This window comes from Harpegnathos saltator, unplaced genomic scaffold, assembly GCF_003227715.2.
Source record: "Harpegnathos saltator strain DR-91 unplaced genomic scaffold, Hsal_v8.6 scaffold38, whole genome shotgun sequence".
Classification (NCBI taxonomy): Eukaryota; Metazoa; Arthropoda; class Insecta; order Hymenoptera; family Formicidae; genus Harpegnathos; species Harpegnathos saltator.
Genome location: NW_020230183.1, coordinates 2,497,980 through 2,519,528, shown reverse-complemented (window position 1 = coordinate 2,519,528; position 21,549 = coordinate 2,497,980). Strand labels below are relative to the sequence as shown.

At 46.4% G+C, this 21,549-nt stretch overlaps 3 protein-coding genes across 5 annotated transcripts; 2 read left to right on the top strand and 1 right to left on the bottom strand.

Annotated features, from left to right (window-relative positions):
* Positions 1-37: 37 nt before the first annotated feature.
* On the bottom strand, positions 38-1,606 carry mRpL19 (mitochondrial ribosomal protein L19). 2 transcript variants are annotated; one of them, XM_019843272.2, is made up of 4 exons: positions 1,440-1,606; positions 866-1,301; positions 494-796; positions 38-416 (listed from the first exon to the last, which is right to left on the bottom strand). In XM_019843272.2, the coding sequence occupies exons 1-4, from the start codon at positions 1,504-1,506 to the stop codon at positions 287-289; spliced, it is 936 nt and encodes a 311-aa protein (XP_019698831.1). In that variant the 5' UTR covers positions 1,507-1,606; the 3' UTR covers positions 38-286. The 2 variants fall into 2 exon arrangements, with proteins under 2 accessions (XP_019698831.1, XP_011146389.1); XM_011148087.3 differs by having other exon boundaries at positions 118-416; positions 494-772; positions 1,440-1,598.
* Positions 1,607-2,290: 684 nt separating this feature from the next.
* ncm (pre-mRNA-splicing factor nucampholin) lies at positions 2,291-5,509 on the top strand. The gene is made up of 2 exons (XM_011148086.3): positions 2,291-2,445; positions 2,559-5,509. The coding sequence occupies exon 2, from the start codon at positions 2,643-2,645 to the stop codon at positions 4,953-4,955; it is 2,313 nt and encodes a 770-aa protein (XP_011146388.1). The 5' UTR covers positions 2,291-2,445; positions 2,559-2,642; the 3' UTR covers positions 4,956-5,509.
* A 4,202-nt stretch (positions 5,510-9,711) lies between these two features.
* LOC105187340 (ski oncogene) lies at positions 9,712-21,132 on the top strand. 2 transcript variants are annotated; one of them, XM_025300706.1, is made up of 3 exons: positions 9,712-12,058; positions 12,257-12,492; positions 12,573-21,132. In XM_025300706.1, exons 1-3 carry the CDS (start codon positions 10,934-10,936, stop codon positions 13,459-13,461), a joined length of 2,250 nt encoding a protein of 749 aa, XP_025156491.1. In that variant the 5' UTR covers positions 9,712-10,933; the 3' UTR covers positions 13,462-21,132. The 2 variants fall into 2 exon arrangements, with proteins under 2 accessions (XP_025156491.1, XP_025156492.1); XM_025300707.1 differs by having other exon boundaries at positions 9,714-12,058; positions 12,597-21,132.
* The last annotated feature ends 417 nt before the right edge of the window (positions 21,133-21,549 follow it).

Genomic DNA, 21,549 nt, shown 5'->3' with positions numbered 1-21,549 from the left:
TCTATTGTATATTTTTCACTTCCCAATAAAAGTAACTTTTATTGATCTGAAGTTTCCAATAATACATTAGGACTTTCTGTTCTTATATTTAATTAGATTTTGTATAAAAAAAATAATAGTTTCAAATCTGTTTTAGCGATTACTACAAATCTTACTTTTATTGTGTAATTTCCATTATATAATTATAAGATTTTAGGAAAACAAACAAACATCATATTGTACAAAGAAACAATTATATATATTTTCATCTTATGTAAATTAAGAATTGCTGTACATAATCAGCAATTTAAGCAGTTTTCTGCGGGCGTACGAAAGCTCGTTTGTGCTTCTGCCTACGTCTAGTAATCTCCAACTCATGCAATTTTGTATATACCTCATTAAATATTTCATTTTGATCTTCTTCAGGTACAGTCGATCTGAATGGAAAAATATTAGTGCAAGCTGCATATTGACATAAATATATATTTTATATTTTCAGTATGTTTTCTCTTACCTATATATTTTCATTAGGTCATATTTTTCCCAAGGCTTTTTAAATGCTTCAGCTCTTTTCAAACGTTTCCCATAAAGTTCAAATTTCTCTACACCTTTTAAATCTTGAAGTTCCCATTTCTCTACCCATGGAAATGGATTTAGTTTCACTTTCATTTCATTTATAGGAACTGGTGCTCCTTCTACTAGATATTCTGGTTCCATATCAAAGGGAAATGTACTGTAATCCAGTGGTGCATCTCGAAGATACCGTAAATGTGGATCCAATCTCTTTTCAAGTCTAGACATTTCATAAATAGCAATACTGATACAAGAAAGTTTATATAAATAATTTAAATATATATGTAAATTTAAGAGAGCCACTCATATTTACCTGAGACATTCTATCTTCTGTATAGCAGGATCGTATAATTCATAGAGCACCTCTACACCATAACCATCAACTACATTCCTCAACTGAAACGTAGCTCTCAGTCCGCAGCCTTTCCTTTCAATGCATATTCCAATAAATTTGTTAACCTTCCCTGGAGCATGCGGCTCAGAATAAGTTACACTTAATATAGAACCAACATAAAACTCTGGTATATTTATGTGTGCTCGCCTTGCTAACATATCCATACGTTCTAATTTCTCTCTGAGTAAATTGCGATATTTTGGATCAGGATCTGGTAAAAATTCTGGATAAGTATATCGATACCTTGACGGTATAATTTTATTTTGTTTAAAATTCTGCTCTGCTGTCTTATTGTCCAATGATTTATCCACTGAATTTACATTAGTAAACGAGGTACATTTTTTAACTGCATTGCCTGAAAATGGCATTTTCGTAAATTAATAATTGTTCTATATCACATACAAATAATAATATGTATAATTATTAATAACCATAAATAGTTCCGGTATAAATCGTATATTATAACCAATCATATAACATCAAAGTAACATACGTAATATTTTCGCTGCTCGTAACCCGTTGTAACCACTGCGAGAAAAAATATTAGAAATCACAGCCATCTTCTAATATTCTGTTATATTATGATTAAGTAATTTATTAAAAAATTTATTTAAATACATGAAACTTCTCAATTTTTTAGAGGTTATTTCTCTTGAAGTACAAGAAATTGACCATAAATTAAATTTCAACATAGAATCAGTGGCAGGTCGAAAGATGATCGATAGATAATCGATTGATCGAAAATTGCTAATGGATGCGAGCGTATTTCCAGAGAGAAACCTGAGAGCGGCAAGTAAAGCCAGCGGCACACGGTGCTTGTTTTCGTGCTGGATTGCTTGCTGGATGAAAATATTGCGTTGTGATTGGTACATTTCCGAAAATGGATGGAAATGCACCAATCAGAACGCAGTATTTTCATCCAGCAAGCAATCCAGCACGAAAACAAGCACCGTGTGCCGCTGACTTAATACCTCGTCTACAATAGAAGTCGTAGAGCCGTTCATAGTCCGATCTTAAATATAAAACTCAGATGTTGTATAGATCATTTCATTGGCTACAAAATATCTGAACGTGTACTCAAGACGGTCTTAAATATAAGATCCGACTATGAATACTGGCCATAGAATCGTAAGTCGTACAAATTGACCAATCGCGGTCGATTAATTTTCTCTTACCGGACTATGATTGGTCAATTTCTACTACTTACGACTCTACGGGCCCATTCCCAGTGCGAAAAATCGGTGTCGCCGAAAACGCTGTGTTGGCCGCTCTCAGCTTCCTCTCTGCCAATAGTCACTAATCGTTCCATGCTTATTTCGAGCTATGCTTCATATTCCGGCCACGATATTCCTAAGAGGGCGCTAATGCACAGCGAGATTTCTCTGGTACGCTAAATTCCGTAAGATCAACAGTCTTTATAGTATCTTGTCGGTGGCTGAGTGCACTTGCGTTGTAAAACTTCAAGTATAAATTGAAGCGAACACGGCGTAGAAAACATTGTAAGAACTAAAGTTTTATATTTCATTCATATGATTCTATAGTAAAGATTCTATAGTCTAATATAAAGTAGTATATAAATATATAATGTAAATATAGGGTCTGTTTTTTGTAGCTGCACTGCTGAACTAGTGCAATAAGTTAGAGTGAGAAAAGATATAGTTGTAAATTCGTACATGTGAGGTTATACGAGAACAAGATGAAGAGATCACATACGAAAAGAGACGAGGACGAAGAACGCTATCACAAGCGAAAGGATCGTGAGCGCAGCAGCGAACGTAGAGAGTCCAAACGTAACGGCGATCACAAAAGTTCCAGGCACGATAGTCACAAAAGTTCCAGACGTAACGACGACAGGAGCTCTAGACGTGACGATGATCATCGGAGTTCCAGACGCGACGAGGACGGTCACCGAAATTCCAGACGCGACGATCGTAAAGATCGCAGGTATTATGACGATCACAAAGAAAATCGCAGGTACAATGATGATCATCGGGACTCCAGGTATAGCGATGACGAAAGGTACAAGAAACGGAATTCCGAAGGGAAAGAGGAGGAGGAGATCGGCAGCAGGTATTACGGAGAGCCACAGGAAAATCCAGAGGAGATGAGGCAAAAACGAACGGTGGATCTTCTAACCTCCAAGACAGGAGGTGCATACATACCTCCTGCCAAGCTGCGTATGCTCCAGGCGGAGATTACTGACAAGTCAGGAGCTGCTTACCAGCGTATCGCATGGGAAGCTCTGAAAAAGTCCATCCATGGATACATCAATAAAGTGAACACCAGTAACATAGGTATTATAACAAGAGAATTGTTACATGAGAACATTGTCCGCGGTAGAGGCTTATTGGCTCGCTCTATCATTCAGGCACAGGCTGCATCTCCAACCTTCACTCCGGTTTATGCAGCGCTGACTGCTATAATCAATTCCAAGTTCCCCAATATAGGCGAGCTGGTGCTGAAGCGTCTTGTGTTACAGTTTAAGCGAGGTTTTCGTAGGAACGACAAGCCTCTGTGTATATCTTCAGGCACATTCATAGCACACTTGGTCAATCAACGTGTAGCGCATGAAATCCTTGCTCTGGAGATCTTGACTCTGCTGGTGGAAACACCAACAGATGACTCTGTTGAAGTGGCTATAGCATTCCTGAAAGAATGCGGTATGAAGCTAACAGAGGTTTCCCGTAAAGGTATTGAAGCCATCTTTGAAATGCTGAGGAACATACTGCATGAGGGACAGTTGGACAAACGAGTCCAGTACATGATTGAAGTCATGTTCCAAATCAGGAAGGATGGATTCAAGGATCACGAAGCCGTACCAGATGAACTGGATCTCGTGGAGGAAGAGAGTCAGTTTACTCACTTGATTACATTGGACGAGGTGACAGACGCGCAGGACATACTGAACGTATTCAAATTTGACGCGGAATATCTTGCGAACGAGGATAAATATAAGCAACTGAGCAAAGAGATACTTGGCTCAGATGTCAGCGACTCGGAGGCCGAGGAAGAGGACGGAGAAGACGAGAGCTCGGACGAGGACAGTGGCGCCGAGCAAACCGAAGGTAAGGAAGGTGTGATACTCGACAATACAGAGACAAATCTGACCGCTCTTCGGCGCACCATATACTTGACAATACACTCGTCGCTCGACTTTGAGGAGTGTGCACACAAACTGATGAAGATGCAGCTAAAACCCGGCCAAGAGATCGAGCTGTGCCACATGTTCCTGGACTGTTGTGCTGAGATGCGCACGTACGAGAAGTTCTTTGGCCTGTTGGCCGGTCGGTTTTGCTCCATCAACAAGATATATGTGACACCATTCGAGCAGATCTTCAAAGACTCCTATCATACGATACACCGTCTGGACACCAACAAGCTAAGAAACGTGTCCAAGTTCTTCGCTCACTTGTTGTTTACGGACTCCATCTCGTGGAGCGTGTTGTCGTGCATCAAGCTGAATGAAGAGGATACCACAAGCTCCAGCAGGATATTCATCAAGATCCTGTTCCAGGAACTCTCCGAGAACATGGGTCTGTCCAAGCTGAATCAACGAGTCAAAGACGTGACGTTGCAGGAGGTGTTTGAAGGGCTGTTTCCCAGGGATGACCCGAAGAACACGCGTTTTGCCATCAATTTCTTCACTTCCATCGGACTGGGCGGTCTGACGGATGATTTGAGAGAACATCTCAAGTCCCATCCGAAGCCGGTCGTTGTGCCGGTTTTAAACAAAGAGAAGGAGGAGGAGGAAGAGAAGAAACTCTCGAGCTCGGACGAGTCGAGTTCGTCGTCAAGTTCCAGCTCCAGCTCGTCTAGCTCGTCCAGCTCCACGGAGAGTGATTCCTCATCGTCGTCGGACGATGAAGTTGTAATGAAGAAGAAGAAGAAGAAGAAAAATAAGGATAGGAAGGGGAGAAAGTCGAAAATGAAGGAGAAGAAGGAGCAGAAGCACAAAAAAGCACAGAAAAAGAAAAAGAAAGGCAGCAAGATGGCAAAGAGGGATAAGTGAGGGAGAAAGATAAAGAGAGAGAGAGAGGACGGGATAGAAATAAATGCAAATATATATAGGTATATTAAAAAATTTATACATAAGTATAGTATATACATGAGTCTTTTATCTTACGAGAGATGTGAATAAATCCAGAGCTAGTTTCTTTTTTATCTCTTATAAACGAATGCATATGGAATAATCGGTATTCATAGTCAGATCTTATATTTAAGACCGTCTGAAGTTCACTTTAAGATACTCTGTACTCAGTGAGAAATAACTCGTCGATCGACGTCGAAATCATCAAATCGATGTCGATTCGACATCGTTTCGACGTCGATCGATGATTCATTTCTCGCAGGGTAGCCAATGAAATAATTTGTATAGCATCTGAAGAAGAACTTAAGACGGTCTTAAATATAAGATCCGACTATGAATACCACCGGCCTGTGTCCAACATCTACATGTATAATAAATCTATCTATTTGTTCTACTTGTAAATACCTTGCGTCGTTCTATAATTCTTTAAGACCTCGAGATGAATGGTACAATAATAAACGAAAATATATTTCTTATGTTATGTACATATGTATTGTTACGCTCAAGCGTAGTTTTCCTCTCACTCACGATCACCCGCGTAAATAGTAAGCAACACTCCCGTGAATAAATAACAAGAACTCTTTAATATAAACAAAGCTTTGTACAAGGTTTGCAAACGAGAACAATTATTCAGAGGAAACTCTCAACGTAATTCGACCGAACCGCTCGATCGCTCCACAGAAAGTTACCCTTGCTGTAAACAATAACAACAACCGTAACAACGGTTGCTAAGGCCTGGTCTACAATATGTGTTGTAAGCTGTAAGCCGTAAGAACTGACCAATTATAGCCGATTATTTTTGTAATAATCGACTGTGATTCGCCAATTCTTATGGCTTACAACTTACGACACGTATTGTAAACCAGGCCACAGATGAGCGCCGACACATTCCACGTTCAGCAAGACATATATACGGGCGCGTAACAGTATTATCGCATACATAAACAATACCAGCGCTTGCGTCACATCATAATAGACATCATTTCCCGGCCAGCGGCCGCCGTTCGCGCAATTTCGCGTCTTTTACTCTCCGCAGAGACGCGCGACGGAATCGGACAATCGTCCGAAGCGACTTCGCGAAACGCCATGTCCCGCTGTGATCAACCGTCCGATTTCGAGTTTCGCGGTGGAGACGAGCGTGTCGTCATCGGCCAGAACTTTGTGTACGATATTTTGCGCCGGCCCTGACAATGAACACAAGATGGCAACGATACTACGCGTGCACACCGCAGCCGCACCTCCTCGCAATCTTCACCCCTCTCTCGCTCTCTTTCTCTTCCGCGTGTGTACACACGTGTATGTGTGCGGCGCGCCGCTCGGCCTAAGTGTGTGCGTAGCGCGCGGGGAGGTACGCAAGCTATTTTGACGGGAAGGTCACATGACTAGACACTCGGCTGCCGGCGGCGTCGTCGGTGTCCGCCGATTCACACAGACGTGTGCCGCCGACCGCGCGCCGTCGTCGTCGTCGTAATCGAGCTATACGCATCACGGTGTTTGCCGCGTCGCACGCACACGTGTGCGTGGTACACGAGCGGCGCGCACACACCTGCTCTCCTGGAGCGCGGCGGCTCTCGCGAGGGGTCGCAAGGACGTGGCAGGGATTTTTGAACCTGCAAATCAAATTCGCGCATATTTTCCGATAGGCGCACAATAGAGAAGCCGTCTCCATCGATCGTCGCTTCTCATCCGGCTGTATTCGTGTACCGGAATATCATAAGACGTAAGCGCGATATCGAACGGTTCATCAGGGCGTCTTCGCTCAGCAGACCAGAAGCACCGCTTCTCCTTCGCGCTGCCCTGTACCGTACGGTCCTGTCAGGTCCGAGCGGAGTTGAGACAGAGAAGTCCGCAAGCAGAGCTGTACCGAGATATTTCGGGCCCCAGGCTTTCTAATTTTCCTCGCCCTTCATCTGCGAATGCGAAATCCTCCTGCGACGATCCGTATCGCCGACGTCGTTATGAAAATGGTATATGTGTGGGAACACACCGAGATTGCGAGCGATATTTTGCCGAGACTCCGTAAAACCGATTTACAACCGCACAGTTTGCGATATTCGCAGTACGATCTAACGCATCATTTCTCGCCGATCTCAGCGTCCTGAGTACTCGTGCCTTGATCCGGCACTGACCGCGACAGGCGCGGCAGTACGCAGTAGGTGGCCGGTTGTGTCGCCGAAGGGGGGAAAGGGAATTGCCGTCGCCGCCGCCGTCGCCGCCGTCGCGGCCGCGATGCTCGTAGGGGGGAACGAGACAGGCATGCGGAGTTTACGGTGATTCTTTACTACCGAGCGGACGTGAGCGCGCGTATGTGCGAACGGCGAGCGCGAGCGCGCCCGCTCTCGTCGCGTGCACGCACACCGAGGCGAGCGTGCAGAACACTTCGCGCGCATTATGCACATTGCGCAGCGCTCGACGCACGCACGCACATACGAGGTGTCGAGGAATTAAGCGCCCGGTCTGCGAGGTTCTTTCGACGACACTTCGAATGAAAAGAACGGTCGGCAGGAAGACCCGTTTTGTCTCGTAGTCGCGGACAAAGGACGATGAACCGCTTTTGGCGGATGAGCCGTCCAGGTGCGAATAGCTAAGGCAAATGTTCGATATCTACGTTACTTCGAATAAATTCCACATCACAGTCTCGCTCTTCGTCTTACGTTCAATCATTGAAACGTTTAAATAACGTAGAAATGTAAGAAGAGCCGATGAGCGATCAAATTTTCAAAGGACACCTCATCGAGAAGTACGTAATATACGGCACGTGGTGGTGTCGCAATGGCGGTGCTTCTTCGACACCCTGTACATGCGGCCGGTTGGGCACTCACATCAGAGCGCAGCGCGTGCACGTGTACGCGGCCGCGCGCGCAGCGTAATCGCGCGAAAAGCGCGCGTCGCGCGCGCGCACACACGGAGACAAAGAGAGAGAAAGAAAGGAGGCAGACAGGGAGGGAGGGGGAGAGAGAGAGAGAAAGAGAGACGGAAAACTCACGAGCGAAACCAGTCTCGCTCTCTTCAAGGGCTCCACCGTCTATCTCTGACTCTCGTCTCGTGTTTACGCGGCCGTATGCGCGCACGCGCTCATGTACATGTGTACATGTATGTATATGTATGTGTGTACGTACGTAACGTGCGCGGACACACTTCAAAGGGGCGAGAGAGAGAGAGAGAGAGAGAGAGAGAGAGAGAAAGAAAGGAGGGAGACAAGAGGAAGAGAGAGAGAGAGAGAGAGAGAGAGAGAAAACGAACAAAAGAACGAGAAAAAGGAGCGCCCCTCCGCAAACCCTGCGAGTGCAAAAAGACCGCGCGGAGCACGAGCGTGAGTGGGACGGAGACGGAGAGAAACCAGAGACAGAACAAACATCTACGACGGTCGTCGTCCACGAGAACGCGACGTGCGAGGAGAAGCGCGCGTGAAAAGCGTACGTATATATCTCGCTGAGGTCTGCCGTTGTCTCGTTAGCGTCTGTGCACACGTCGGGAAACAGAGAGAAGGAGCGAGCGAGAGAGTAAGGGGGGGAATAGAGATAGGGACAGAAAAAGACGGAGAGAGAGAGCGAGAGAGAAAGAAATTCGCACCAGCCCCGTGCGTGCGTCGCGCGGTAGATGGTCCATTCGCTTCTACGTCGCTCGGAATCGCTATCAGCTCTTCTCGCGACGCTGTGAAAAATATGCGTGCTCCCGCTGGTGTCTCCTGCTCGTTGTTGTTGTTGTTGTTATCGTCCCGTCCACGCTCGTCGTTCGGTGCGTGCTCCGCTGCCGTCGCCGTTGCCGCCGCCACCGCTGTCGCCGCCGCTGTCGCCGCTGCTGTCGCCGCCACCGCCGCCGTCGCCGCTGCCGTCGCCGCCGCCACCGCCACCGCCGCCGCCGCCGCCGCCGCCGCCGCCGCCGCCGCCGCCGCCGCGATCGATACGCCATTGCGTCGCGACGTGCCGACGAGTAAATCGCTCGTTTGACGATGCCCATGCCGCTGGTGGTGGTCGCGCTGCAGTACATGCGATAATATACGCCGGACGTCGGACGTATCGTGCCGACGACATTCTCGTTGTTGTTGTTGTTGGTTGGCGCGCGCGAAACGGTGGCGCGCGATACCGATCGGCCAGTAGCGACAGCGACGACGACCGCGACCAGGACGGCGAGGACGACGTTCGTAGTGCTGGCAGCCGCGACGTCTCGACGACAGTGACGATGACGACGATGATGATGATGATGACGATGATGACAACGACGACGACGGGCACGTTGACGATAACATATACCGTCCGCGGCAGTGCGCTGTAGTGAAGTGACGGATAAAGAGGATAGAAAGAGAGAGAGAGAGAGAGAGAGAGAAACAGAGAGAGAGAGAGAGAGAGAGATATGATAGATAGAAATGCGCGTGTGTGCCGTGCGATGATTACGAACGATAGATAGGTAAACGAACGAGTGGCGGTCGAAGGAGACATGTGTCATTTCACCGCGGCTGTCTACGATTGCGTTCGATAAGACAGATACGGCTCAGGCCGAGCTATGGATCGTCGGCCCGTATCCGTGACCGTGCGACCCGAGTCGCTTTCGTCGCGCATCGAATTCGCGGCTACGAGGACGTCGCGTTGAAAACCGCCGTCACCGCCGTAAGAGGAGGAGGAGGAGGAGGTGAAGGTGGAGGAGGAGGAGGACGACGACGAAGAGGAGGAGGAGGTGGAGAAGAAGGAGGAGGTGGTGGTGGTGGCAGTGGTAGTGGAAGAAGAAGAGGAGCACAGCAGAGAGGAAAGAGGGAATCCACGACGGAGGGAACTCGCGAGGAGGAGGTTCTCTCTCTCTCGTCCGAGGCTAACGGAGGACGGCGCTTCTGCGTGCGATCTCCGCGTAACGCACTTTTCTGCCGCGAAAGCGGGAGAGAGGGAGAGTAAGGGACACGGACAAAGAGAAAGACAGAGAGAGAGAGAGAGAGAGAGAGAGACGAAGAAGACAGCGAACGACTTTATCATGTACGTGGAAGTGGCGTCGCGACGGATCGCGGCTCGTGCTGGTAGCATCGTTGTCTTCGTCGGAGGCGAATAATGCAGCAACGGCGGGAGGGGCGAACGTAGAGAGGAAGGAAGGACGCGACGAACGGGTTATAGCGTGTATAACTCGGTCTCTCGTGCTGGACGGGAGCGGAGCGAGCAAACGTGCGACAGAGGACGAGGAGAGACGGGCAGTGAGAAGAGAGAGAGAGAGAGAGAGAGTGTGTGTGTGTGTGTGAGAGTGAGTGAGTGAGAGAGAGAGAGAGAGAGAAAGAGAAGCAAGAGGTGGAGGGTCTCTTAGCGCGCGCGGGTTAGAAACCCCGCTCAGCGCTCAGTGAGATGGACCCGGGCACGTCTGTGGACTTGGCGCGTCGATTCGCGAGCGAGCGCGAGGAACGTGGAGCCCGCGCGACAATGAAGACGAAGAAGACCGCCGTGACAAGATGTTGCCGTTGGGCCCGAATGTCGTGGAAGTGGGATCGCGAAGCGTGCCAGTTGTTGTTCTAGTGGATCCCCGCGCTGCGTTACTTCGGTGTCCGCGACATAAATAAAGAAACGCTCGGTTGACAGTTTGAAAGATAATACGATATCGAATCGTGTAACGCGTTATATGAAACTTGTTCGCTTGTTCGACAGCGGCTCGACCGAGAGCGAGAGAACATACGTTTAGTCGAGCGGTGTCAGCGGTGTCGACGATCGTTAATCGTCCGTCCGTCCGTCCGTTCGTTCGTTCATTCGTACATACATACGTTCGTTTGTTTATTCATTCGTTCATTCATTCATTCATTCATTCATTCATTCATTCATTCATTCATTCGTCGCCCGTCGTTTTTGATACTCTTCCTCAGCTCGCTTGTCTCTTGCTGCGTGCGGATACTTTCGGTCACGACACGGTCACGAAGGCACGCACGAGGAATAATGGAGACACTATTGCCGGGCAACACCACTACCAACAGCCAGTCGTACAGTCCGCAGTTGAAGACCGTGCTGAAGACCTATCAGCTGTCGGCCGTCAAGAGCCTGCAGGGTCCCAACTCGGCCCTCTTGGGCATGGACTGTAAGGGTCTGCTGCAAGAACAGTCCGCGACATCGTGTTTCTCACCACCCCCCAGTCGTCCAACGGTGAACTGCGGCCTGGACTCGTCGCCGTCGGAGCAAGTGCCGAGCGCGAAGGACGTCGTCATCGAGAAGGAGCGCGAGACTTCGCCGACGACGCCCGTTCCCATCACGCGTCAGCCGCTGACCGACTCGGACGAGGACTTCCCTGTGAACCCGGTGGACCGTCCGAAGGGTGCGTGCGAGAAACGCGAACACGAGTTCCAACGGCCGATACTCACCGCGCCCGATCAGAGCTGCTCCGAGAGGAGCGAGACCCTGCTGGAGGGCGAGAGGATATCCTGCTTCGAGGTGGGCGGCGAGAGGAGGTTATGTTTACCGCAGATACTCAACACGGTGCTGCAGGACTTCTCGTTGCAACAGATCAATCAAGTGTGCGACGAGCTGCAGATCTACTGCTCGCGATGCACCAGGGACCAGTTGGAGGAGCTCAAGCACTCCGGGATTCTGCCGCGTAACGCACCCTCCTGCGGCCTCATCACGCAGACCGACGCGGAGAGGCTCGTTAGTGCTTTACTGTCACGGACAGAACCCTGCGATCCGTCGCAGATCGCCCAGACCCAGGAGAGCCTCGATAAAAAGGTGTGCGCTAAGAGTGAGGACGACGAGGAACCTATCGTTAAGTTCAAAGTGTACCACGAGTGTTTCGGCAAGTGTAAAGGCATCTTCGACGCGGACCTGTTCGAGACGGACGATTCGGTGTGCATCGAGTGTCTGGAGTGCGGTTACTCGTTCTCGCCGCAGCGCTTCGTCAGACACGCTCACAGATCTCTGGAGAACCGTACCTGCCACTGGGGTTTCGACTCGGCCAATTGGCGCTCGTATTTGTTACTCTCTCGCGATCAACAGCACTACTACAAGTCGCTCATCCTTTTTCGCGAGCTGAAGGAGGGCACGCTCGCGTTAAACCCCAAGCGAAAACTCAAGGTATTATTGATACGCCTCGATACACAATTCTGCACGTTATTTGTGAGAGAGATTCGTTAAGATAAGATTATAATGTTAATATTACGCGTCTCGATACGATATACGCATTCAACCGCTCGAGATAATACCCTGTGTCGCAAGTGTGCTGGCAAGGTGTGTGTGTGTGTGTGTGTGTGTGAACGCGAGTGTCTGTTTCAGCTGCGACACGAGCACGAGAAGTTAGCGAAACGCACAAAGAAGGACATAGGAAAGGACGAGTGTCCCGCTATCTACAATGGCAACGGACTGGGCATGTATCATCCGGCGGTCTCTCAAATGGCCAGTGCCGACCCGTACCTGCAGATGCATTGGGCGGTCCTCGAGTTCGCCACTCGGGGCACCGCGTCCGCCTTTCGGCCTTGGAGTGCTACGGGCAATTGCAAACACAGGGACAAGTGAGTATCGGCTTCCTCGTGTGCAGCGACGGTTCACGCATGACCTGCGTTTTCTTCGCGCATTCAGACGGCTCTTAAAGACCCGCGTCTCTCTTCCTTTACAGTTCATCGTTGGTGCCTGCTTATCTCAGCCGAGGTCCGCCCGTGCTGCAGCATCCCGAGCGAGTCATCCCGTTGTCGGAGTGCGAGCGCTTCGAGCCGCACTTCCAGCCTAATGTGGCGCTGGCGCCCATACCGACACCTACGATGGCACAAATATCGCCGTCGGCTGCGTCCTCCGTTCATCAGCAACGGCGGCATCACCACGAGCATCACCAACGTCGTCACGGTCATCGCTCGTCGAGTCCGGACGAGAAGCAGGAGATACTGTCCGCCAATGTCAAGCTGGAGAAAACGTCGCCGAGTCAAGCGACCCCGGCCGTCGTTGGTTCTTACCCTCTGTACTACATGTCGGAGGACGATCAGAAGGAAGCACCGACAACGGTCAAGGAGAAGAAAGAGGAGAAAGAGGGCGAGGAAGAGGAGAGCAGCGCGGCGGTGACGTCGTCCACGGTGAACGTCGAGCCGGTGCCAGGCGCGGGCGAGGTCGGCACCTCGTCGCCCGAGAGCGACTCCGATTCGGATGCCAACGGCAACGCGGCGGTGGACCTCGAGGAGCGGCTGATAGCGTTGGAGGTGCCGCAGGACGTGCTGGAGTTGGCGCGCCGGGTGGTGCTGGAGAACGCGCAGCTGCGCCGTCATCGGCGCTCGGACGCGCGCGAGATATCGAAGCTGCGCGGCCAGTTGCACATGCAGAAGCAGCTCCAGTCCGCCGACGAGGGCGAGCCGAAGGAGGACGCGACGACGGCGCGTGCCGGCGCCGCGGCCGACAGCACCGAGGGCAGTGAGGAGACCGACGCGAGTTTACCATCGAACAATAAGGAGTCCGAGCCGGCCGCGCTGGCGACTAACAACGAGTCGGAACAGTGATTAGGATACGCGCAAGTTATTTAACGCTCAGCAATTACCGCGACTCTCATCAGCGACTATCGCGACGCTCATCTCTGTCGGCCGAATAAACGTGTACTGAACTTGGTGCGTTAGGTACGTGCGGGATGCGGCACTTAAAACGGCCGCGATCACTCGACCACCTCGGGCTAACCGTTCGAAATAGCGTTGACAAGTTACAACTGCGAAAGTTGCAAAGTTTCAAGTTACCTATTCGCGAGTCATGCTTCCAAAATCGTGCGTTTATTCTTTCTCTGTTGCTCTTTATCTTCGCTCTTTCAGTCAGTGCTTTGAAATGGAAATTTGCGTGGAAATTTCTTCTTTTTTTATTCTTAAACAGATAATGGACGTCCGAATGTCTGCATATCGCATCTGTAATCGCATATGTAAAGCTGCCAAATTCCGAGTTGAACAGCGCATTATGCTCTATTTATCCTAAGTTTAATGGTTAACAAAATATTAATGAAAGAACTGCGTCGGAATTAGATACGATATCACCGAGTGACGTGTGCGGGACAAAGGTCTTTATCTCTGGTCGTCAACACAATTATACTCTGATTACTTCCATCATCTGGTCTCCGTAAATTAGTATCGAAAGCATAGATTATGTTATACGTGAGATTAAAAAAAAGCAACGGCTATAAATATAGAATCAATAATATTGTAGCGACGGTGATTACCGGTTGCTACTGCAGTGAAAAATGCGATACGTGACAAACTGTTCGTCACACTGAACAAGGAGGATAAAAGGAATATGTAGAAATAGCTAAATAATGCACAACATTTCCAAGCTAAATTCTAACGTTAAAAACGGCGACGACAACTCTCGGCAAATAAAAAACGAAACGAGGTAACGAAAGAAAATATGACCTCGTGGAAATCGTATCGGTTCCTTTTTACCCGACGATTCCTCACGCGACGCGCAATTTAGAAATGATTCGAGGTGGTCGTCTTAAGTGCCTCGGCCCGAGTAAACGACATTACGATTCTAAACGAAACGAAAAACTGTTTAGGTTTATGTGATACGCGACGAGCCTTTATAAACGTTATCGCAGTTAATTCGGAGTTTTTACGATAAGTAACCACGTGCTGTCCAACTCAAAATAAGAAAACATCGAGCTAGGTAGGGTCTTCGCATGCGCGCGCGCGCGCGCGCGCACCTCGTGCTCCCATCGCGAAATTCAAGCCGACCGGCCGTTGTCAGCGTAGATAACTTGCCTTCCACGCTCAAAGACGACGGTTTCTTTTGTCAACTACGCGTGGTACGTCCACTTCCTGTTTGCATTTCGTCGTAGCGTTCCACAGCGGATAAGGAGAAAGAGAGAAGACGCGCGAGGTCCGCCGGGTCGTTCCGCGAATGAATTTCTGCTTGTCGGATGTCGGTCGGATGCCGCGGGGACGAACGTCGTTGTTGTCCCGTCGAAATCTCCCGGTCTCATCGGTGACACTGGCGGATTAGAAGAAGGGTGATACTCCCGGTGGGAGACGTGGTAAACCGATGTGCCACGAGTTGGATAGCTACGTCAGATATGCCTGTATCGGTCGATTTCGTCGATGAAAATCGAGCGATACTGCAGATACTGTGTATATATATATCTGAGAGTGATACATAGATGATATATTGTATTATATCGAAACAGGGGAGTAAATTTTAAGGAATATACCGCGCCAATAACAATTACATTTAATGGGTATTATAATTATAAATGATACATTTCGCGTATATTAAATATACGCGAGATGTAAGCAAGATTTTTACAATCATAATTTTGATCCCCGATATGCTGAGAAAAGAAGTCGAGTGAATGAATGAGGGAAAAGAGTATAGTTTTGTGTGTGTGCGCGTGTGCGTGTGCGTGAAAGTATGTGCGTGTGTGCGCGAATAAATGAACGAATGAGTTAGATTGCTTTCCATTCTCGTCTTGTAGTCATGATCGCATAATGTAAATATACTGTGGCATCATAGGGAGGGGCAGGGGGGTATGTATGTTTATATAATTAATTACACTATCATGACGAAATAATGCTGAAGTACAAAAAATCTAGATGCTATATTGTTATATTCTAGGTAATGCTGTAAGAGCGTATACCTAGGTGTGTTCCAGCAGCTCGTACTACAATTGTAATGCCCAGAACGTTATACGCGTTCCGAACCGAATTGCGCCGTTACGTTACGTATCTTGTACAATACGTATATTAACGGGATCTGCTTTTTTGTTCGATGAAAAAAGCTCGGTCTAAGCCTAACGACATCATCAATGAGGAGCGAAAGAAATCGCGTACACGACAATTATCTGGTGGTTACATACAGTAGGACCATAATTCGAATCGTCGTTGATAAGAACATGAGTTCGACTGTTCTCACATTTCGGACTATCAGCGCGATGGTGTCGCGACCGCGGCAAATTGTTTATTTATAACAAGAGAACGACGATCCAGGTAACACAAATCGTCAATACTCCTGTATAGTCATGTTGTTTTTCTTCCTTTTTTTCCAAAAAATAAAATTAAAGCTTTTTCTAAAAGTATGTATGCTTTTTACGGCATAGCGAATAAAAGCGAAATGGCACGTACGTGTGGACACGTACTGTATATAATTCTTGTTGAGACTACAATGTTTTTTGTTATTAATATATGTAATACTTTTAACTAAAGATTCGCAACTGGGCAACTCACATCTTTAATATATACATATAGATATATATTTATATTTATTTTGTATAGTATTGTTGGTACACATATCATTTTAGTTGTATTTAATATATAAATGGTCCTACTGTGAAAGAAAGAAAGAGGAAGAAAGAGAGAGAGAGAGAGAGAGAGGGGGGAGGGGAAGAAAGAGAAAGAAATATATATGTGCAGAGAATTATACTGTCCGCGCTGATAGCGCTTTCATATTTGTCAATGTTCAGCTGAAGAGTACATAGAATTGAAGAGAGAGAGAGAGAGAGAGAGAGAGAGAGAAAGGAAGACGCTATCAGCACCGCTTATAATCTCTGAATATGTCTCGAGTTTTAGCAGAGACCGAGTGTTAAATTATATGTTGGATATAATTATTTTTTTTTATTGCGGATTTTTATTTTTATGCGAACTTGAGTCGATTGTTGGGACTGACGATACGGAAAAGCTTCAAGAAGATTATTTTTCCTGCATGAGAATACTCCATATGAATTGTCTGTGTATCAATTTATTATATATTATACTACACACGCCACAATAAAGGGAAATAGATTTTTTTTAATATATTCATACGAAGTATAGATAAATAAATAAATATATATATATATATATATTGAAGCATGAACAAACAGCAGATATTATATGCACGTGTAAAAGAGGATGTAGATACAGAAAAAAATACATATATACCAGACATATACGCAAGAAGTAACTTTTTATTACGGACTCTATTGTCATTCATTACATACATGTACGATACGCAAATCGATAATGCGCGATGGAAATGTCTATATCTTTCATTCCCCTGTTTTATTTTATTTTTCTTTTTTCTTTCGCCGTTGCGCTGCGCTTTTGTTTCGCCGCTTGAATATTTTTTTACATGAGAGATACGTGACGGAGAATTCCCAGTGACAGGATGTAGTACAATCTCCAAGTTGAGGCATGCTATACGTTGCGCGAGTGTATTTGTAAGAATGTAATCTTGTTTTTATACCGACTGACTGCAAAAATCTTTCTTGAGGTACTTGTATTATATTACGTATGTGGCCAAGACGCGCAAGATACGAAGAGACTGACGTCGGGATTGTATAATATACAACGCGCATCTATTCATATCCGCTTGTCAGGCATATAATAGCCATTAACAATGTAAATCGTATACACTTGCATTATATTTCCATTGTGTAGCAAAACATGATTATTAAATGCACGATAGTGTATCGCGAAAAAATATACACGCATATATACATGTGTCGAGACTGCTTCGAAGATCTCTTGTATGTACGTTTGTCTTTTCCTACCTGTTCTCTTTTTGTTTCTTCTTTCTTTTATGTTTTCCTCTTTTTTTTCTTTTTTTAGTGTAGCAACAGTGCCAGTAATTTTCTTGCATCGCGTCGTAATGGGAAAAAAAAAACGAAAGAACGCGACGAGAAATTTGACATTTTCAAGCTCACAAGAGAGAGGGAAAGAGAGACTCGACGTAGCTCTCTCGATTCTAACGATGGTGTGTCCATGAAGCGAATGTTAAATTTTCAAAGCAATCTGTTAATGTAAAGAGAAACCTGATTATGTATGAAATAATCGACGATATAGAATATAGAATATACACATTCATTACATACACATATAAATATAAATATATATTTATATTACATAGGGCATTATATAATACATATATATACATGACATTATATTAGACATATATAACGCCCTATGTAACATTCGGTCAATATACATAAGAAACGCATACGTTACATCGTAATGTTACAATAATCTAAGCATCCCATCTAAGATAAAGAATGTAATAATCTATGTTTTTCATACACATGCGAAACACGTACACACACATACAAACGCAGTTTACCGTAGAGTTATCTAGGACGTAACATATAAAGATACTTCGTATAATACTTATAATTACATACAGCTCGATTTCGAGGATACACATTTGAAGTCTGTATAATTAAACGATTTCGACGAATCATTGTAACTGCCATGACTTAAGATATATCTTGATTTCATGGATGAAAGAAAAAGAGAGAAAGAAAGGAAGAGAGAGAGAGAGAGAGAGAGAGAGAGAGAGAGTGTGTGTGTGTGTGTGTGCGCGTATGTGTGCGTGTGTATCTGTGAATACGAGAGAGTGAGAGATGTATTTTAATTTCGAATGAATATATAACGCAAATAAAATGGAGAGTACATACGATGCCTGATTTAATTACAAAAAAAAAGGACAGAAGTTAAAATACGAGAAGGAAATGTATTATTTTTTAAATCGCGACATGTGTATGCGACATTCGAGATTGTGTCGCTCGTGCTTATAAGTATAATTACGACACCGTGTCGAAGCAAGATGCTGATGCTCGCGCTTGTGATAGCGCAGACGTCGGAAGTGACTTTTCATCGTGCGTTTCGCGAATATTATCTCTGTTGTTATATATACATATGTTTAGTCTGACTTTCGAAACACGAATTGTGTGTATAAGTGCTAGTTGATACGACCTACACACGTGCTGTGCATGCGTGTGCGTACGCTCGTCTCTCACTCGAGTGTCGCGCGATTCGACGACGACGACGCGCGGTGGTAGTTACGAAATTCCTCGTCTCGACGCGCCCGGCCGAAATTGCTCGCGTATTTTCGTCAATCTCCAGCGACGCGTGTCTTATCAGCGATGCTGTTATCACCGGGTGTAACATATGATGTCGGCGCACCGCGCGCGCGCGCGCGCGGCAGACGCGAGTGTTGTTCTATTCTTAACTTTGTACGAAAACACACGAAAGTCGTAAAGACAACGAGAACGAGCAATACTGCTCTCGTGATACGGACAATCCATAACGCGCACGCATACGCATATACACGCATCCACTCACTCGCCCATACACGCACATACACACACACACACACACACACGCGTGCGCGCACGCGCGCGTGCACGCACACAAAGATGAAAACATACCGTACACACACGCCGCAGAAAATAAACTATTGAATAGACGATAAGGCGTATAGAGCAAATCGGCATCGCTTCGTTCATGCGATAACGAAATAAATGGACGAGGCGGAGACGCCGAGCGTATCTAGCATAAAGGGGAGAGAACTTTGCTCCGCGAACATGTCATATTTCCGGCAACCGTAGGGTGGATTCCGCTAGCGGAGAATATAGTACCTGCGTAATCGGCGATAGTCTGTAACGTAACGATCGAAATTTCCGAACATGCACTCTATTAATACTCGGCCGCTACAAAAGTAATTCCACGCGTACACCGTTTCGTACACTACTAGCTACCCAGACCTCACAAATGTCATCTTCCCGCGCGTGTATCCAAGAGACGTCATTAAGGACTTCGTTTAAACGTTTAGAACTTCGTCGGATGTCCTCGGCACATCGTCCCATCGAGCGCCCTAGATTTGCGGAGACATCGTTTAGACATCTTTTAGACATCTCTCTCAGTCGCGTCGAGAGCGGGTCGCTTTCGGACATTTCTGGGCGCTCGAGATTTTTGAGACTTAGGCATCTTTTAGGCGCCCCGAATTTTTCGGACGCCGTTTAGACACCTTTTAGACGCCCTGATCTTTTAAGGCGTCGTTTAGAGGTCCCCAATTTTTCGAGACGTTATTTAGCTGTCTCCTAGGCGTACTTCAAATCTTCAAGACGTCGTCGGGAACGTCTTTTGGATTTTTGTGTCGTCTGGGTATGAGGCGCTGTGTTGTCTAGAATTGTTATCGGTAATTTCATTTATCGAACACTTTGTAGAGGGGGAGGGGAGAGGTCGTAGTAGTGGAAATAACTTAACGATGCGTCGGCAACTACGACGCGCCGTACGTGCTCGAGCGAAAAAGAGAGAAGATTTAGACGGTAGTTTATTTTCTTGACTTGCGCTCTCTTATATTTATTTCGTCGTTGAAAAAACTATATATCGCACGTGTAGAGCAGGAAAGAAGAAGACGGGTCTCTCTCGCGAACTGCGTAGGATTATTATACTCTTTAAGAACTTCAGCGTGTCATTGAGATATATACACAACAAAGTGCAATACGAAAGTACAAAGTCTGACCTCTTGTTCTCGCATTTTATAAATTCTCACGGGAAGGGAGAGAAAAGAAGGGAGGAGAAATCGCGCGACACGATCGCTCTTCTTAAGTGTTCTACGCCCTCGTAGTCGTAAGAATTGCGAAAAGAATAAAAGAAGAAAAAAACGTTAAATTAGCGACAAAACGAGCGCCGGTCCTCTCTTCGCGGCGTATAACACATACGTATACACACATACACACATACACACACGCGCGCGCGCGTGCGCGCGAGATCTCTTATCCACCGAGATCGTATCTGCGTAGCGATAAATTTACCGATAATACGGTGGAATTCCGTTTTATAAGCGCGTGCCCGAGATCTCGTATTTGCGGACATGCAGTTGCATCGCATTGCGAAGAGAAAAGTGACACACGCGTAGGGACGATTTTGTACCGAAACAATTTTGTATACCTATTCAACACACATACACACACACACACACACATATATATCCACGTGCATTGAACACGTACACACCGATCCGACGAACCTTCGATAGAATCTCGCGACTTCCGCTACGTCTGAGGTATACAGACGTAACGTAACGTAACGTAATAAAAAATAATATATATATAAGAGAAACGTCATTTCTACGGTCATATATATATATATATATACATACATATATATATATATATATATATATATGTGCCGAAGACGTTAATGGTACCTAAGTAGTAGTCGATCCGCAATCCACCGATGACTTATATTCGGCACGATTACGACACAATTGTACATACGCGAGTATTTTGCAAAAAAAGGGAGGAGGAAAAAGGAGGAAAAAAACGGAACGAGTCACACCCGCAATTGTTAAGCGTAAGCCAGGAGAGCTGTTACACAGACAGGAAACAAATATACCACCGTCATTTATATTAATTGATACAAATAAAATCAAGTTTCGAGCAACGCCTGTGCGTGTCGCCTGTGTGTGTGTGTATGTGTGTGTGTGTGTGTGTGTGTGTGTGTGTGTGTATGTGTGTCATTGCATCGCAAGTTTTCGAAATTTCGCACATCGCACGATCGGCTCGATTCCGATTCGAGATTCATACTCGATGTTCTCCGCGGTGTCGATTCACTACGGGGAAGAAGGGAGGAGAACGACAGCCAACTTCACTCTCTTCCGCAGCACAGCATTTTCGATATTTTTATTTTGACAAAAGACCGCCGCTGTAATTTTGTTTAATTTACTTATATCACATTTAGAGACTGTTCATTTCAGGCTGTTTCATTTCAAACTGTAATCAATTGTCTTAGGAAGGACGTTATCAAAAACCCTTTTTATCCAGGGAGAACAAGCGGAATTTGTTTACGGACAAAGCTCCC

Excerpts from the sequence above, each read along its gene's own strand:
- mRpL19 (XM_019843272.2), bottom strand. The coding sequence starts at position 1,506 with ATGGCTGTGATTTCTAATATTTTTTCTCGCAGTGGTTACAACGGGTTA. Across the intron at positions 1,302-1,439 it reads ACGAGCAGCGAAAATATTAC|GCAATGCAGTTAAAAAATGT; the intron begins GTATGTTACTTT and ends TGCCATTTTCAG. Across the intron at positions 797-865 it reads CAGAAGATAGAATGTCTCAG|TATTGCTATTTATGAAATGT; the intron begins GTAAATATGAGT and ends TTCTTGTATCAG.
- LOC105187340 (XM_025300706.1), top strand. The coding sequence starts at position 10,934 with ATGGAGACACTATTGCCGGGCAACACCACTACCAACAGCCAGTCGTAC. Across the intron at positions 12,059-12,256 it reads ACCCCAAGCGAAAACTCAAG|CTGCGACACGAGCACGAGAA; the intron begins GTATTATTGATA and ends TGTCTGTTTCAG. Across the intron at positions 12,493-12,572 it reads AATTGCAAACACAGGGACAA|ACCCGCGTCTCTCTTCCTTT; the intron begins GTGAGTATCGGC and ends CGGCTCTTAAAG.
- ncm (XM_011148086.3), top strand. The coding sequence starts at position 2,643 with ATGAAGAGATCACATACGAAAAGAGACGAGGACGAAGAACGCTATCAC.